The sequence below is a fragment of the Phyllobates terribilis genome, unplaced genomic scaffold, assembly GCF_046119375.1.
Source record: "Phyllobates terribilis strain yellow unplaced genomic scaffold, ASM4611937v1 Scaffold_6__1_contigs__length_29720123, whole genome shotgun sequence".
NCBI classification, from domain to species: Eukaryota; Metazoa; Chordata; class Amphibia; order Anura; family Dendrobatidae; genus Phyllobates; species Phyllobates terribilis.
The window spans coordinates 3,984,612-4,007,125 of record NW_027362766.1 but is presented as its reverse complement, the minus strand read 5'-3'; the positions used below and the strand labels follow the sequence as shown (position 1 = coordinate 4,007,125).

At 53.9% G+C, this 22,514-nt stretch overlaps 1 protein-coding gene across 4 annotated transcripts in view; it reads right to left on the bottom strand.

The window, feature by feature from the left end:
* Positions 1 to 1,810: 1,810 nt before the first annotated feature.
* The window catches only part of CLK2 (CDC like kinase 2), a 32,623-nt gene continuing 11,919 nt past the window's right edge, over positions 1,811 to 22,514 (bottom strand). The window contains exons 3-13 of one of the 4 annotated variants that reach the window (XM_073637287.1): positions 6,242 to 6,470; positions 4,734 to 4,827; positions 4,352 to 4,418; positions 4,131 to 4,247; positions 3,890 to 4,056; positions 3,721 to 3,815; positions 3,470 to 3,599; positions 2,812 to 2,894; positions 2,664 to 2,743; positions 2,506 to 2,596; positions 1,811 to 2,420 (exon numbers count right to left, since the gene is read on the bottom strand). In XM_073637287.1, coding sequence (XP_073493388.1) covers positions 2,238 to 2,420; positions 2,506 to 2,596; positions 2,664 to 2,743; positions 2,812 to 2,894; positions 3,470 to 3,599; positions 3,721 to 3,815; positions 3,890 to 4,056; positions 4,131 to 4,247; positions 4,352 to 4,418; positions 4,734 to 4,827; positions 6,242 to 6,470 — 1,336 coding nt within the window. In that variant the 3' untranslated portion in view covers positions 1,811 to 2,237. Of the gene's footprint in view, positions 2,421 to 2,505; positions 2,597 to 2,663; positions 2,895 to 3,469; positions 3,600 to 3,720; positions 3,816 to 3,889; positions 4,057 to 4,130; positions 4,248 to 4,351; positions 4,419 to 4,733; positions 4,828 to 6,241; positions 6,471 to 22,514 lie in introns of all 4 variants that reach the window. The other 3 variants (XM_073637288.1, XM_073637289.1, XM_073637290.1) reach the window with 3 other exon arrangements.

Here is a 22,514-nt window from a genome sequence, read left to right as displayed (position 1 = left end):
TGGGGTGTGTGTCCCTCAGGGGTCTATATTGGGTGGGGTGTGTGTCTTTCAGTGGGTCCCTCAGGGGTCTATATTGGGTGGGGTGTGAGTCTTTCAGTGGGTCCCTCAGGGGGCCTATATTGGGTGGGGTGTGCGTCTTTCAGTGGGTCCCTCAGGGGTCTATATTGGGTGGTGTGTGCGTCTTTCAGTGGGTCCCTCAGGGGTCTATATTGGGTGGGGTGTGCGTCTTTCAGTGGGTCCCTCAGGGGTCTATATTGGGTGGGGTGTGCGTCTTTCAGTGGGTCCCTCAGGGGTCTATATTGGGTGGGGTGTGCGTCTTTCAGTGGGTCCCTCAGGGGTCTATATTGGGTGAGGTGTGCATCTTTCAGTGGGTCCCTCAGGGGTCTATATTGGGTGAGGTGTGCATCTTTCAGTGGGTCCCTCAGGGGTCTATATTGGGTGGGGGGTGCGTCTTTCAGTGGGTCCCTCAGGGGTCTATATTGGGTGGGGGGTGCGTCTTTCAGTGGGTCCCTCAGGGGTTTATATTGGGTGGGGGGTGCGTCTTTCAGTGGGCCCCTCAGGGGTCTATATTGGGTGGGGTGTGCGTCTTTCAGTGGGTCCCTCAGGGGTCTATATTGGGTGGGGTGTGCGTCTTTCAGTGGGTCCCTCAGGGGTCTATATTGGGTGGGGGGTGCGTCTTTCAGTGGGTCCCTCAGGGGTCTATATTGGGTGGGGTGTGCGTCTTTCAGTGGGTCCCTCAGGGGTCTATATTGGGTGGGGTGTGTGTCCCTCAGGGGTCCATATTGGGTGGGGTGTGTGTCTTTCAGTGAGTCCCTCAGGGGTCTATATTGGGTGGGGTGTGCGTCTTTCAGTGGGTCCCTCAGGGGTCTATATTGGGTGGGGTGTGTGTCCCTCAGGGGTCTATATTGGGTGGGGTGTGCGTCTTTCAGTGGGTCCCTCAGTTGTCTATATTGGGTGGGGTGTGCGCCTTTCAGTGGGTCCCTCAGGGGTCTATATTGGGTGGGGTGTGCGCCTTTCAGTGGGTCCCTCAGGGGTCTATATTGGGTGGGGTGTGCGTCTTTCAGTGGGTCCCTCAGGGGTCTATATTGGGTGGGGTGTGCGTCTTTCAGTGGGTCCCTCAGGGGTCTATATTGGGTGGGGTGTGCGTCTTTCAGTGGGTCCCTCAGGGGTCTATATTGGGTGGGGTGTGCGTCTTTCAGTGGGTCCCTCAGGGGTCTATATTGGGTGAGGTGTGCGTCTTTCAGTGGGTCCCTCAGGGGTCTATATTGGGTGGGGGGTGCGTCTTTCACTGGGTCCCTCAGGGGTCTATATTGGGTGGGGGGTGCGTCTTTCACTGGGTCCCTCAGGGGTCTATATTGGGTGGGGGGTGCGTCTTTCACTGGGTCCCTCAGGGGTCTATATTGGGTGGGGTGTGCGTCTTTCAGTGGGTCCGTCAGGGGTTTATATTGGGTGGGGGGTGCGTCTTTCAGTGGGTCCGTCAGGGATCTATATTGGGTGGGGTGTGCGTCTTTCAGTGGGTCCCTCAGGGGTCTATATTGGGTGGGGTGTGTCTTTCAGTGGGTCCCTCAGGGGGTCTATATTAGGTGGGGTGTGCGTCTTTCAGTGGGTCCCTCAGGGGTCTATATTGGGTGGGGTGTGTGAGTGGGTCCCCCTCAGGGTATCTTTGTGTGTAGAGGATCACTCAGGGGTAGGGATTGTGACGTGGACAGTCACCAGTGGGTGTCTCTGGGAGTCACAGTCACCAGAGGGGTGACAGAGTCCAGGTCATCATCTCCCTCCCACCCCCATCGGAGCTGTATGATGCGACACATACAAACAGTTTGTGTTTATTTCTCACAAATCACTGTACAAAACATTTTATATAAAACCAGCCGGAGGTGGTCGCCCGCTGCCGTAACACTGACATTATAAATTATGGGAGACCTGTACAGGCGCAGGGCAGCGGCCCACCAGCAGCACGCTCCGCTATGTACACGGCAGGCGTCGCTCGCCCTGTACAATATATATATATATATATTTATAGACTATTTCACATATCAACAGTTCATGGCAATAGAGGAAAGCTCGGGCAGAGGCTGGCGGCCTCATCGGCTGATGTCCCGGCCCATGTCCCAGTGCTTGGACGTGTGGCGGCCTCATCGGCTGATGTCCCGGCCCATGTCCCAGTGCTTGGACGTGTGGCGGCCTCATCGGCTGATGTCCCGGCCCATGTCCCAGTGCTTGGACGTGTGGCGGCCTCATCGGCTGATGTCCCGGCCCATGTCCCAGTGCTTGGAAGTGTGCTCGCTCTTCAGGGGGGTGAAGAAGGAGTGTTTCAGCGCCTGGGAGAGCGTGCAGCGCTTGGACGGCTCATACTCCAACATGGACTCGATCAGATCAAACAGCTGGCGGTGCTCCTCCGCGTCACACAGCATGTACCTCTGGAAGAAGGACAAGGCAGAATGGTCAGAGCCCGACCGCGCCGGCCACGTGAGGCGTAGCGCAGCGCAGCCCGGCTCGCCTTACCCTCAGCGGCTTACAGTTGTCGCGCACGTATCGGCCTGCTGACGTGCTGTCGTCCCAGTCCAGCCGGTTGTGGTAGAAGTATTTCTGCTTCCTGCAGGGAGATGGCGATGAGACGGTGCCCCCGGACCAGCAGCGGGCACCACCTCCCATGCACTCACCTGGTCTTCCTGATCATCCGTGACGGGATGGGCCCCAGAATCCTCTCCATCATGGCCAGGTGTTCCCGATTGTCGTGTGTCTGCGGAGGAGAGGTGATCAGCGGTGGGCGACACGTGTACGGCGAACTAGTGAAAGGACCCTGCTTACCTGGAAGAGGGTAAAGCCCACGTAATACTCAAAGATGATGCACCCGATGCTCCAGACGTCGCAGGGCTGACTCCAGCCGAGTTCTGTGGGAAAGGAGAGGGGCGGCAGTGTCAGGAGGAGGGAGGGAGGGAGGGAGGGCGGAAGGGAGGAAGGGAGGAAAGGACGGAAGGAAGGAAGGAGGGAGGGGGAGGGAGGGAGGGGGAGGGAGGGAGGGAGGGAGGGAGGGAGGGGGAGGGAGGGGAGGGAGGGAAGGAGGGAGGGAGGGGGGGGAGGGAGGGAGGGGGAGGGAGGGAGGGAGGGGGAGGGAGGGAGGGGGAGGGAGGGAGGGGGAGGGACGGCAGCGCCGGGAGGAGGAGGGGCGGCAGCGCCAGGAGGAGGAGGGGCGGCAGCGCCAGGAGGAGGAGGGGCGGCAGCGCCAGGAGGAGGAGGGGCGGCAGCGCCAGGAGGAGGAGGGGCGGCAGCGCCAGGAGGAGGAGGGGCGGCAGCGCCAGGAGGAGGAGGGGCGGCAGCGCCAGGAGGAGGAGGGGCGGCAGCGCCAGGAGGAGGAGGGGCGGCAGCGCCAGGAGGAGGAGGGGCGGCAGCGCCAGGAGGAGGAGGGGCGGCAGCGCCAGGAGGAGGAGGGGCGGCAGCGCCAGGAGGAGGAGGGGCGGCTACTCACCCAGAATCACCTCCGGGGCACGGTAGTGCCGCGTGGACACAATGGTGCTATGGTGCTCGTGGTCAAAGGTGGCGCTACCAAAATCCACCACCCGGATATCTGTGCTCTTTACAGCCCGTTCATCTCTCTTCTTGGGTGGAGGGAGGTCACAGGGAGGGACCATACAAGAACAAGCATTAGGCACGGGCTGAAGGACAACCGCAGGGGCGTACCCCAAATACCAAGTGCATGAAGCAGAGCCTGGCACCCACCTTCTCCATGTTATAGGTGAGCTCAAAGTCTGAGTTCACAAAGAGAATATTCTCCGGCTTCAGGTCCGTGTGCGTCAGCTTATTGTCATGGAGAACTGAGAAGAACGGCAGTAATTACCCTCTGTCCGTGCGGCCCTGGCCCACCATCTATCCACCAGGAAGCACTTACACTTCACCGCGTGGCACACCTGCTGAGCCATGTGCCGCACTTGCTGAATCGGGTATGGAAGGTAATTATTTTCTTTGAGGAAATCGAAAGTGCTGAGGCCCAGGAGCTCGAAGGAAAGGCACATGTGTCCATGATAGTCGAACCAGTCAAACATCCGGACGCAGAGGCTGCAGAGAGTACAGGACAGATCACAACCACACAGCGCGCACCAGGTGGGGCGGCCAGCAGGGGGCGCACTTACTGCTTATTGTCTGGATCCTTCTCGTTAATCTTCTCCAGAACATTTATCTCTAGTCGTGCTGCCTCCTTGTATTTTTCCACATTTTTGATGATTTTTAAAGCCACTCTGGCACCCCCTCTGTGGGCAGGAAGTCATTTGAGACCAGGCACACCACATGGAGTTATCAGAGGAGAGGTTGCTCCCCACCCCCATCACTCACCTCCCCCACCCCCATCACTCACCTCCGGTGGTCCACACACTGCACGACTCGGCCAAACGTCCCTTCTCCCAGAGTACTGATAATCTCATCTGTGAGGAGAAGCAGAGAAGTCAGGGTGAGGAGGAGCTGGAGACCCCACAGATAGAGCCAGTGAAAGGCATTATATCAGGCTGGGCGTGGAGCCATAACAGTTACGCTAACTTCCTGCCCTCCGACTAACAATACAGAACACTATATAACATGGAGGCTTTAATGAGAAGAAAGGAGGAAGAGGAGGAGGAGGAGGGGGCTTCTGTGTCTTAAAATAAAACTCAAATCAACACAAAGACAGACAGGTCTGCAGCGTCTCTGGGGAGGGGGAGCTTAGAACTAGAGAGCTAAATTATGTTACGATTTGGCTGTACATCGTTCTTGTAGCCAGTCGCCGCTGCGATAGATCAGGTGCCCCTCCACGTCGTCTTCCACACTCTTGGCCTGCCTGCTGCTCTGGCGACTCCTCTGTAGTCACGGGCCCGTCATTTCCCGGAAATACACCACCATTCACCAGCCAATCAGATTTTCAAACCAGCGGCACATAGGTTGGTTGGTTTGGAAATTCACATTGTAGTTTTGAGGTAGGAGGGTGTGCAGTAGATTCCCAGCCAATTCATACGGCACATAGGAATATATAACGATAGGGATATTGCAAGGGAACAGGTCAAGATACAAAATACACTAACTCAGAAAATCAAAGAAATCAGAAAATAAAGCAAAAAACATTCTGTCCATAGTGTACAATGTGCAGCAAGCAAAAGAAACAGGAGCAAACAGCGATAGGAGCGCGGCGCCATGGTACCGGCAGCAAACCCCACCACCTGTGTACAGGGCAACCCACCTATACTCGCAGCACCTGCACCCGCCCCCAACCGGGCTACGGGGCACCCGCCCCCAACCAGGCTACGGGGCACCCACACCCGCGCCCAACCAGGCTAAGAGGCACCTACACCCGCCCCCCCAAGCAGGCTACGGGCCACCTACACCCGCCCCCCCCAAGCAGGCTACGGGGCACCTACACCTGCCCCCCAAGCAGGCTACGGGGCACCTACACCCGCCCCCAACCAGGCTACGGGGCACCTACACCCGTCCCCAACCAGGCTACAGGGCGCCTACACCAGCCCCCCACCCCGGCTACAGGACACCTACACCCGTCCCCAACCAGGCTACGGAGCACCTATACCCGCCCCCAATGTTATCTATACCCCTCCCCCCACCTGTACACATGGCACCTGCACCCCCCCAATGTTATCTACACCTCTCCCCATCTGCAGTCGTCCTATTGGGCTGGTCATACACACACTTTTGGGGCTGACCTTTCTCTCCCGACCCCTTTTGCACACATGTATGATCGGCTCTGCCAGCCCCCTCTGCTCCCTTGAGACCCCTCTGAGCAGCCCAAGTAAAGTATCCGATGCAGAGACTCAGCTGCTTGACTCCTTTCCCCAGACGATGCTGCAGGAAGCCGGTCAGGAGGCGGCCATACATTACACTGTGGGCAGCTGCCATTAGCACGTAAAGGTCACTATTGTTGGGCCTTCTCCTGACCGCCACCCCAGCCATCAGATGGGCGAGCAGGTGTATTATTAGGGGCAGAGAAGCAAGCTGCTGCCAGGCTGTCCCCAGGAGAGAAGCAACACCCCCACCCCAACAGCCCTCATACCCGGTCCGGACAGCGGACGCATAGAGGCGCCGTGCGGTCAGACGGACTGTGTGGAGCCGGCACTATACATCTTCTACTGTAATGAGCGGCGCTCTGCCTCTACCACAACCTGCAGCCAATCCCGCAACTACCCAACACCACAGCGAAGGGAGGGACACTTACCAATCTAAGAAGAAAAAGGGGAAACATAAGGGACAAGCCGCTGGGGACACTCACCGAGGAGGACTGGCTATAAGACCTTGTCCTACGCTTCCTGCGCTTAGGCTTGCGCCGGCTGCTCTTGCAGCTCCTATAGCTGTCATCTCGGGATCGGTGGTAGTCGTAGGAGTGGCGATACTCTGCTTCGTAATACACGTCTCCCCGCTCTCTGCTATATCCGTTCCTTCTGTAGTTCTCACAGTATCTCCGATCGTAGGCCCGTCTGTCCGAGGAGTGAGCGGCATAACTGCTCAGGGAGAAAGCATCACAATTACATGCCTGGGATGTGAGAAGAGACGCGCCCAGGACACACAGACACACACAAGACCTGGACACACACACACACACACGACCTGGACACACACACACACAAGACCTGGACACACACACACACACAGACCTGGACACACACACACACACACACACACAAGACCTGGACACACACACACACACACACACACACACAAGACCTGGACACACACACACACACACACACACAAGACCTGGACACACACACACACACAAGACCTGGACACACACACAAGACCTGGACACACACACACACACACACAAGACCTGGACACACACACACACACAAGACCTGGACACACACACACACACACACAAGACCTGGACACACACACACACACAAGACCTGGACACACACACACACACACAAGACCTGGACACACACACACACACAAGACCTGGACACACACACAAGACCTGGACACACACACAAGACCTGGACACACACACACACACACAAGACCTGGACACACACACACACACACACAAGACCTGGACACACACACACACACACAAGACCTGGACACACACACACACAAGACCTGGACACACACACACACACACACAAGACCTGGACACACACACACACACAGACCTGGACACACACACACACACAAGACCTGGACACACACACACACACACACACACAAGACCTGGACACACACACAAGACCTGGACACACACACACAAGACCTGGACACACACACACACACACACAAGACCTGGACACACACACACACACACAGACCTGGACACACACACACACACAAGACCTGGACACACACACACACACAAGACCTGGACACACACACACACACACAAGACCTGGACACACACAAGACCTGGACACACACAAGACCTGGACACACACAAGACCTGGACACACACACACACACACGACCTGGATACACACACACACACAAGACCTGGACACACACACACACACACACACAAGACCTGGACACACACACACACACACACACACACACACACAAGACCTGGACACACACACACACACACACAAGACCTGGACACACACACACACACAAGACCTGGACACACACACACACGACCTGGACACACACACACACACAAGACCTGGACACACACACACACACACAAGACCTGGACACACACACACACACACAAGACCTGGACACACACACACAAGACCTGGACACACACACACACACACACACACACACACACACACACGACCTGGACACACACACACACACAAGACCTGGACACACACACACACACACAAGACCTGGACACACACACACACACAAGACCTGGACACACACACACACACAAGACCTGGACACACACACACACACAAGACCTGGACACACACACACAAGACCTGGACACACACACACAAGACCTGGACACACACACACAAGACCTGGACACACACACACACACACACACAAGACCTGGACACAACACACACACACACACACAAGACCTGGACACACACACACAAGACCTGGACACACACACACACACAAGACCTGGACACACACACACACACAAGACCTGGACACACACACAAGACCTGGACACACACACACACACACACAAGACCTGGACACACACACACACACACACACAAGACCTGGACACACACACACACACACACACAAGACCTGGACACACACACACACACACACACAAGACCTGGACACACACACACACACACAAGACCTGGACACACACACACACACACAAGACCTGGACACACACACACACACACAAGACCTGGACACACACACACACACACAAAGACCTGGACACACACACACACAAGACCTGGACACACACACACACACACACACAAGACCTGGACACACACACAAGACCTGGACACACACACACACAAGACCTGGACACACACACACACACAAGACCTGGACACACACACACACACACACACACAAGACCTGGACACACACACAAGACCTGGACACACACACACACAAGACCTGGACACACACACAAGACCTGGACACACACACACACAAGACCTGGACACACACACACACAAGACCTGGACACACACACACACACAAGACCTGGACACACACACACACACACAAGACCTGGACACACACAAGACCTGGACACACACAAGACCTGGACACACACAAGACCTGGACACACACAAGACCTGGACACACACAAGACCTGGACACACACAAGACCTGGACACACACACACACACACAAGACCTGGACACACACACACACACACACACACGACCTGGATACACACACACACACACAAGACCTGGACACACACACACACACACACACACAAGACCTGGACACACACACACACACACACACACAAGACCTGGACACACACACACACACACACACAAGACCTGGACACACACACACACACACACAAGACCTGGACACACACACACACACAAGACCTGGACACACACACACACGACCTGGACACACACACACACACACAAGACCTGGACACACACACACACACACAGACCTGGACACACACACACACACACAAGACCTGGACACACACACACAAGACCTGGACACACACACACAAGACCTGGACACACACACACACACACACACACACGACCTGGACACACACACACACAAGACCTGGACACACACACACACACACAAGACCTGGACACACACACACACACAAGACCTGGACACACACACACAAGACCTGGACACACACACACACACACACACACACACACACACAAGACCTGGACACACACACACACACACACACACAAGACCTGGACACACACACACAAGACCTGGACACACACACACAAGACCTGGACACACACACAAGACCTGGACACACACACAAGACCTGGACACACACACACACACACACACACAAGACCTGGACACACACACACACACACACACAAGACCACACACACACACACACGACACACACACACAAGACCTGGACACACACACACACACACAAGACCTGGACACACACACACACACACACACAAGACCTGGACACACACACACACAAGACCTGGACACACACACACACACACACACAAGACCTGGACACACACACACACAAGACCTGGACACACACACACAAGACCTGGACACACACACACAAGACCTGGACACACACACAAGACCTGGACACACACACACACAAGACCTGGACACACACACACACAAGACCTGGACACACACACACACAAGACCTGGACACACACACAAAAGACCTGGACACACACACACACACAAGACCTGGACACACACACACACACACAAGACCTGGACACACACACACACACACACACACACAAGACCTGGACACACACACACACACACACAAGACCTGGACACACACACACACACACAAGACCTGGACACACACACACACACACAAGACCTGGACACACACACACACACAAGACCTGGACACACACACACACACAAGACCTGGACACACACACACACACAAGACCTGGACACACACACACACACACACACACACACACAAGACCTGGACACACACAAGACCTGGACACACACAAGACCTGGACACACACAAGACCTGGACACACACAAGACCTGGACACACACAAGACCTGGACACACACAAGACCTGGACACACACAAGACCTGGACACACACACACACACACAAGACCTGGACACACACACACACACGACCTGGATACACACACACACACACACACACACAAAAGACCTGGACACACACACACACACACACAAGACCTGGACACACACACACACAAGACCTGGACACACACACACACACACACACACACAAGACCTGGACACACACACACACACGACCTGGACACACACACACACACACACACAAGAACCTGGACACACACACACAAGACCTGGACACACACAAGACCTGGACACACACACACACAAGACCTGGACACACACACACACAAGACCTGGACACACACACACACACAAGACCTGGACACACACACACAAGACCTGGACACACACACACACACACACAAGACCTGGACACACACACACACACACAAGACCTGGACACACACACACACACACAAGACCTGGACACACACACACACACACACAAGACCTGGACACACACACAAGACCTGGACACACACACACACAAGACCTGGACACACACACACACAAGACCTGGACACACACACACACACACACAAAGACCTGGACACACACACAAGACCTGGACACACACACACACAAGACCTGGACACACACACACACACACAAGACCTGGACACACACACACACAAGACCTGGACACACACACACACAAGACCTGGACACACACACACACAAGACCTGGACACACACACACACAAGACCTGGACACACACACACACAAGACCTGGACACACACACACAAGACCTGGACACACACACACAAGACCTGGACACACACACACACACACACAAGACCTGGACACACACACACACAAGACCTGGACACACACACACACACAAGACCTGGACACACACAAACACAAGACCTGGACACACACACACACAAGACCTGGACGCACACACACACAAGACCTGGACGCACACACACACAAGACCTGGACACACACACACACACACAAGACCTGGACACACACACACACACACACAAGACCTGGACACACACACACACACACACAAGACCTGGACACACACACACACAAGACCTGGACACACACACACACACACACACAAGACCTGGACACACACACAAGACCTGGACACACACACACACACACACACACAAGACCTGGACACACACACACACACACAAGACCTGGACACACACACACACAAGACCTGGACACACACACACACAAGACCTGGACACACACACACACAAGACCTGGACACACACACACACACAAGACCTGGACACACACACACACAAGACCTGGACACACACACACACAAGACCTGGACACACACACACACAAGACCTGGACACACACACACACAAGACCTGGACACACACACACACAAGACCTGGACACACACACACACAAGACCTGGACACACACACACACAAGACCTGGACACACACACACACACACACAAGACCTGGACACACACACACACACACACACAAGACCTGGACACACACACACACACAAGACCTGGACACACACACACACACACACAAGACCTGGACACACACACACACAAGACCTGGACACACACACACACAAGACCTGGACACACACACACACAAGACCTGGACACACACACACACAAGACCTGGACACACACACACACAAGACCTGGACACACACACACAAGACCTGGACACACACACACAAGACCTGGACACACACACACACACACAAGACCTGGACACACACACACACACACACAAGACCTGGACACACACACACACAAGACCTGGACACACACACACACAAGACCTGGACACACACACACACAAGACCTGGACACACACACACACCAAGACCTGGACACACACACACACAAGACCTGGACACACACACACACACACAAGACCTGGACACACACACACACACACAAGACCTGGACACACACACACACACAAGACCTGGACACACACACACACACACACAAGACCTGGACACACACACACACACAAGACCTGGACACACACACACACGACCTGGACACACACACACACACACACACGACCTGGACACACACACACAAGACCTGGACACACACACACACACAAGACCTGGACACACACACACACACACACACACACACACACACACACACACACACACACACAAGACCTGGACACACACACACAAGACCTGGACACACACACACACACACAAGACCTGGACACACACACACACAAGACCTGGACACACACACACACACAAGACCTGGACACACACACACACAAGACCTGGACACACACACACACACAAGACCTGGACACACACACACACACACAAGACCTGGACACACACACACACACAAGACCTGGACACACACACACACACACAAGACCTGGACACACACACACAAGACCTGGACACACACACACACAAGACCTGGACACACACACACACAAGACCTGGACACACACACACACAAGACCTGGACACACACACACACACACACACAAGACCTGGACACACACACACACACACACAAGACCTGGACACACACACACACACACAAGACCTGGACACACACACACACACAAGACCTGGACACACACACAAGACCTGGACACACACACACACACGACCTGGACACACACACAAGACCTGGACACACACACAAGACCTGGACACACACACACACGACCTGGACACACACACAAGACCTGGACACACACACACACACACACACAAGACCTGGACACACACACACACAAAGACCTGGACACACACACACACACACAAGACCTGGACACACACACACAAGACCTGGACACACACACACACACAAGACCTGGACACACACACACAAAGACCTGGACACACACACACACACACACACACAAGACCTGGACACACACACACACACACAAGACCTGGACACACACACACACACACACAAGACCTGGACACACACACACAAAGACCTGGACACACACACACAAGACCTGGACACACACACAAGACCTGGACACACACACACAAAGACCTGGACACACACACACACACACACACACACACACAAGACCTGGACACACACACACACACACACAAGACCTGGACACACACACACACACAAGACCTGGACACACACACACACACACAAAGACCTGGACACACACACAAGACCTGGACACACACACACACACAAGACCTGGACACACACACACACACAAGACCTGGACACACACACACACACAAAGACCTGGACACACACACACACACAGACCTGGACACACACACACACACAAGACCTGGACACACACACACACACAAGACCTGGACACACACACACACACACGACCTGGACACACACACACACACAAGACCTGGACACACACACACAAGACCTGGACACACACACACAAGACCTGGACACACACACACAAGACCTGGACACACACACACAAGACCTGGACACACACACACAAGACCTGGACACACACACACAAGACCTGGACACACACACACAAGACCTGGACACACACACAAGACCTGGACACACACACACAAGACCTGGACACACACACACAAGACCTGGACACACACACACAAGACCTGGACACACACACACAAGACCTGGACACACACACACAAGACCTGGACACACACACACAAGACCTGGACACACACACACAAGACCTGGACACACACACACAAGACCTGGACACACACACACAAGACCTGGACACACACACACAAGACCTGGACACACACACACAAGACCTGGACACACACACACAAGACCTGGACACACACACAAGACCTGGACACACACACACAAGACCTGGACACACACACACACAAGACCTGGACACAGACACACACAAGACCTGGAGACACACACAGACACACACAAGACCTGGAGACACACACAGACACACACACACAAGACCTGGAGACACACACACACACACACAAGACCTGGAGACACACACACACACAAGACCTGGACACACACACACACACACACACACAAGACCTGGACACACACACACACACACACACAAGACCTGGACACACACACACACGACCTGGACACACACACAAGACCTGGACACACACACACACACACACACACAAGACCTGGACACACACACACACACACAAGACCTGGACACACACACACACACACACAAGACCTGGACACACACACACACACACACAAGACCTGGACACACAAGACCTGGACACACACACACACACACACACAAGACCTGGACACACAAGACCTGGACACACACACACACACACAAGACCTGGACACACACACACACACACACAAGACCTGGACACACACACACACACAAGACCTGGACACACACAAGACCTGGACACACACAAGACCTGGACACACACAAGACCTGGACACACACAAGACCTGGACACACACAAGACCTGGACACACACAAGACCTGGACACACACAAGACCTGGACACACACAAGACCTGGACACACACACACACACACACAAGACCTGGACACACACACACACACACACACAAGACCTGGACACACACACACACACACGACCTGGATACACACACACACACACACACAAAAGACCTGGACACACACACACACACAAGACCTGGACACACAAGACCTGGACACACACACACACACACACACACAAGACCTGGACACACAAGACCTGGACACACACACACACACACAAGACCTGGACACACAAGACCTGGACACACACACACACACACACACACAAGACCTGGACACACACACACACACAAGACCTGGACACACACAAGACCTGGACACACACAAGACCTGGACACACACAAGACCTGGACACACACAAGACCTGGACACACACAAGACCTGGACACACACAAGACCTGGACACACACAAGACCTGGACACACACAAGACCTGGACACACACAAGACCCTGGGACACACACAAGACCTGGACACACACAAGACCTGGACACACACAAGACCTGGACACACACAAGACCTGGACACACACAAGACCTGGACACACACAAGACCTGGACACACACACACACAAGACCTGGACACACACACACACACACACACGACCTGGACACACACACACACACACACACGACCTGGACACACACACACACACACAAAGACCTGGACACACACACACACACACACACACAAGACCTGGACACACACACACACACACACACACACACAAAGACCTGGACACACACACACACACACACACACACACACAAAGACCTGGACACACACACACACACAAGACCTGGACACACACACACACACACAAGACCTGGACACACACACACACACACAAGACCTGGACACACACACACACACACAAGACCTGGACACACACACACACACACAAGACCTGGACACACACACACACACAAGACCTGGACACACACACACACACAAGACCTGGACACACACACACACACAAAACCTGGACACACACACACAACACACAAGACTGGACACAACACACACACACAAAGACCTGGACACACACACACACAAGACCTGGACACACACACACACACAAGACCTGGACACACACACACACACAAGACCTGGACACACACACACACAAGACCTGGACACACACACACACAAGACCTGGACACACACACACACAAGACCTGGACACACACACACACAAGACCTGGACACACACACACACAAGACCTGGACACACACACACACAAGACCTGGACACACACACACACAAGACCTGGACACACACACACACAAGACCTGGACACACACACACACAAGACCTGGACACACACACACACACAAGACCTGGACACACACACACACAAGACCTGGACACACACACACACAAGACCTGGACACACACACACACAAGACCTGGACACACACACACACAAGACCTGGACACACACACACACAAGACCTGGACACACACACACACAAGACCTGGACACACACACACACAAGACCTGGACACACACACACACAAGACCTGGACACACACACACACACACACAAGACCTGGACACGCACACACACAAGACCTGGACACGCACACACACAAGACCTGGACACGCACACACACAAGACCTGGACACGCACACACACACACGACCTGGACACACACACACACACACGACCTGGACACACACACACACACGACCTGGACACACACACACACAACCTGGACACACACACACAAGACCTGGACACACACACACACACACAAGACCTGGACACACACACACACACAAGACCTGGACACACACACACACACACACACACACGACCTGGACACACACACACACAAGACCTGGACACACACACACAAGACCTGGACACACACACACAAGACCTGGACACACACACACAAGACCTGGACACACACACACAAGACCTGGACACACACACACAAGACCTGGACACACACACACAAGACCTGGACACACACACACAAGACCTGGACACACACACACACACACACAAGACCTGGACACACACACACACACAAGACCTGGACACACACACACACAAGACCTGGACACACACACACAAGACCTGGACACACACACAAGACCTGGACACACACACAAGACCTGGACACACACACAAGACCTGGACACACACACACACACAAGACCTGGACACACACACACACACAAGACCTGGACACACACACACACACACAAGACCTGGACACACACACGCACACACAAGACCTGGACACACACACACACAAGACCTGGACACACACACAAGACCTGGACACACACACAAGACCTGGACACACACACAAGACCTGGACACACACACAAGACCTGGACACACACACAAGACCTGGACACACACACAAGACCTGGACACACACACACACACACACACGACCTGGACACACACACACACACACGACCTGGACACACACACACACACACGACCTGGACACACACACACACACACGACCTGGACACACACACACACACACGACCTGGACACACACACACACACACGACCTGGACACACACACACACACACAAGACCTGGACACACACACACACACACAAGACCTGGACACACACACACACACACACACACACACACACAAGACCTGGACACACACACACACACACACACAAGACCTGGACACACACACACACAAGACCTGGACACACACACAAACACAAGACCTGGACACACACACACACAAGACCTGGACACACACACACACACACACACACAAGACCTGGACACACACACACAAGACCTGGACACACACACACACGCACAAGACCTGGACACACACACACAAGACCTGGACACACACACACAAGACCTGGACACACACACACAAGACCTGGACACACACACACAAGACCTGGACACACACACACAAGACCTGGACACACACACACAAGACCTGGACACACGCACACACACACAAGACCTGGACACACGCACACACACACAAGACCTGGACACACGCACACACACACAAGACCTGGACACACACACACACGACCTGGACACACACACACACAAGACCTGGACACACACACACACAAGACCTGGACACACACACACACAAGACCTGGACACACACACACACAAGACCTGGACACACACACACACAAGACCTGGACACACACACACAAGACCTGGACACACACACACACGCACAAGACCTGGACACACACACACAAGACCTGGACACACACACACAAGACCTGGACACACACACACACAAGACCTGGACACACACACACACACACACAAGACCTGGACACACACACACACACAAGACCTGGACACACACACACACACACACACACAAGACCTGGACACACACACACACACAAGACCTGGACACACACACACACACACACAAGACCTGGACACACACACACACAAGACCTGGACACACACACACACAAGACCTGGACACACACACACACAAGACCTGGACACACACACACACAAGACCTGGACACACACACACACAAGACCTGGACACACACACACACAAGACCTGGACACACACACACACACAAGACCTGGACACACACACACACACAAGACCTGGACACACACACAAGACCTGGACACACACACACACACACAAGACCTGGACACACACACACACAAGACCTGGACACACACACACACAAGACCTGGACACACACACACACAAGACCTGGACACACACACACAAGACCTGGACACACACACACACACAAGACCTGGACACACACACACACAAGACCTGGACACACACACACACAAGACCTGGACACACACACACACAAGACCTGGACACACACACACACACAAGACCTGGACACACACACACACAAGACCTGGACACACACACACACAAGACCTGGACACACACACACACAAGACCTGGACACACACACACAAGACCTGGACACGCACACACACAAGACCTGGACACGCACACACACAAGACCTGGACACGCACACACACAAGACCTGGACACGCACACACAAGACCTGGACACACACACACACACACGACCTGGACACACACACACACACGACCTGGACACACACACACACAACCTGGACACACACACACACACAAGACCTGGACACACACACACACAAAGACCTGGACACACACACACACACACACACACACACACCACCTGGACACACACACACACACACACACACACACAAGACCTGGACACACACACACAAGACCTGGACACACACACACAAGACCTGGACACACACACACAAGACCTGGACACACACACACACACACACACAAGACCTGGACACACACACACACACACACACACAAGACCTGGACACACACACACAAGACCTGGACACACACACAAGACCTGGACACACACACACACACAAGACCTGGACACACACACACACACACAAGACCTGGACACACACACACAAGACCTGGACACACACACACACACACAAGACCTGGACACACACAAGACCTGGACACACACACACACACACAAGACCTGGACACACACACACCACAAGACCTGGACACACACACACACACAAGACCTGGACACACACACACACAAGACCTGGACACACACACACAAGACCTGGACACACACACAAGACCTGGACACAACACACACACACACACAAGACCTGGACACACACACACACACAAGACCTGGACACACACACACACACACACACACACACACACAAGACCTGGACACACACACACAAGACCTGGACACACACACACAAGACCTGGACACACACACAAGACCTGGACACACACACAAGACCTGGACACACACACAAGACCTGGACACACACACACACACACACACACACACACAGACCTGGACACACACACACACAAGACCTGGACACACACACACACAAGACCTGGACACACACACACACAAGACCTGGACACACACACACACACACAACAACCCACACACAAGACCTGGACACACACAGACACACACAAGACCTGGACACACACAAGACCTGGACACACACAAGACCTGGACACACACAAGACCTGGACACACACAAGACCTGGACACACACAAGACCTGGACACACACACAAGACCTGGACACACACAAGACCTGGACACACACAAGACCTGGACACACACACAAGACCTGGACACACACACACACAAGACCTGGACACACACACACAACAAGACAAGGACCTGGACACACACACACACAAGACAAGACCTGGACACACACACACAGACCTGGACACACACACACACACAAGACCTGGACACACACACACACACACAAGACCTGGACACACACACACCACACAAGACCTGGACACACACACACACAACAACAGACAAGACCTGGACACACACACGACCTGCACACACAAAGACAAGACACCTGGACACACACACACACAAGACCTGGACACACAACACAGAAGACAAGACCTGGACACACACACACACAAGACAAGACCTGGACACACACACACAAGACCTGGACACACACACACACAAGACCTGGACACACACAACAAGACCTGGACACACACAAGACCTGGACACACACAAGACCTGGACACACACACACACACACACACACAAGACCTGGACACACACACACACAAGACCTGGACACACACACACACAAGACCTGGACACACACACACACACCAGACCTGGACACACACACACACACAGACAAGACCTGGACACACACACACACACAAGACCTGGACACACACACACACAAGACCTGGACACACACACACACAAGACCTGGACACACACACACAACACAAGACCTGGACACACACACACACAACAAGACCTGGACACACACACACACAAGACCTGGACACACACACACACAAGACCTGGACACACACACACACAAGACCTGGACACACACACACACAAGACCTGGACACACACACACACAAGACCTGGACACACACACACACAAGACCTGGACACACACACACACCAAGACCTGGACACACACACACACAAGACCTGGACACACACACACACAAGACCTGGACACACACACAACACAAGACCTGGACACACACACACACAAGACCTGGACACACACACACACACACAGACCTGGACACACACACACACACAAGACCTGGACACACACACACACACACAAGACCTGGACACACACACACACACACACAAGACCTGGACACACACACACACACACACAAGACCTGGACACACACACACACACACAAGACCTGGACACACACACACACAAGACCTGGACACACACACACACACACACAAGACCTGGACACACACACAGACCTGGACACACACACACAAGACCTGGACACACACACACACACACAAGACCTGGACACACACACACACAAGACCTGGACACACACAAGACATGGACACACACACAAGACCTGGACACACACACAAGACCTGGACACACACACACAAGACCTGGACACACACACAAGACCTGGACACACACACAAGACCTGACACACACACAAGACCTGGACACACACACACACAAGACCTGGACACACACACAAGACCTGGACACACACACAAGACAAAGACTGGACACACACACACACAAGACCTGGACACACACAAGACCTGGACACACACACAAGACCTGGACACACCACACACACAAGACCTGGACACACACACACAACCAGACCTGGACACACACACAAGACCTGGACACACACACACACAAGACCTGGACACACACACACAAGACCTGGACACACACACACAACAAAGACCTGGACACACACACACAAACAAGACCTGGACACACACACACACAAGACCTGGACACACACACCACAAGACTGGACACACACCACAAGACACGACACACACACAAGACCTGGACACACACACACACACACAAGACCTGGACACACACACACAAGACCTGGACACACACACACCCAAGACCTGGACACACACACACACACAAGACCTGGACACACACACACACAAGACCTGGACACACACACACAAGACCTGGACACACACACACAAGACCTGGACACACACACAAGACCTGGACACACACACACACACAAGACCTGGACACACACACACACAAGACCTGGACACACACACACACACAGACCTGGACACACACACACACACAAGACCTGGACACACACACAACACACACACAAAGACCTGGACACACACACACAAGACCTGGACACACACACACACAAGACCTGGACACACACCACACAAGACCTGGACACACACACACAAAAAACAAGACCTGGACACACACACACACACACAAGACCTGGACACACACACACACACACACACACACACAAGACCTGGACACACACACAAGACCTGGACACACACACAAGACCTGGACACACACACACAAGACCTGGACACACACACAAGACCTGGCACACACACACACACACACAAGACCTGGATCACACACACACACACAGACCTGGACACACACACACACACACACACACACAAGACCTGGACACACACACACACACCAAGACCTGGACACACACACACACAAGACCTGGACACACACACACACACACACACACACACAAGACCTGACACACACACACACACACACAAGACCTGGAATCTCACACAGACCTGGACACACACACAAGACCTGGACACACACCACACAGACCTGGACACACACACACACAAGACCTGGACACACACACACACACACACACACACAAGACCTGGACACACACACCACACACAAGACCTGGA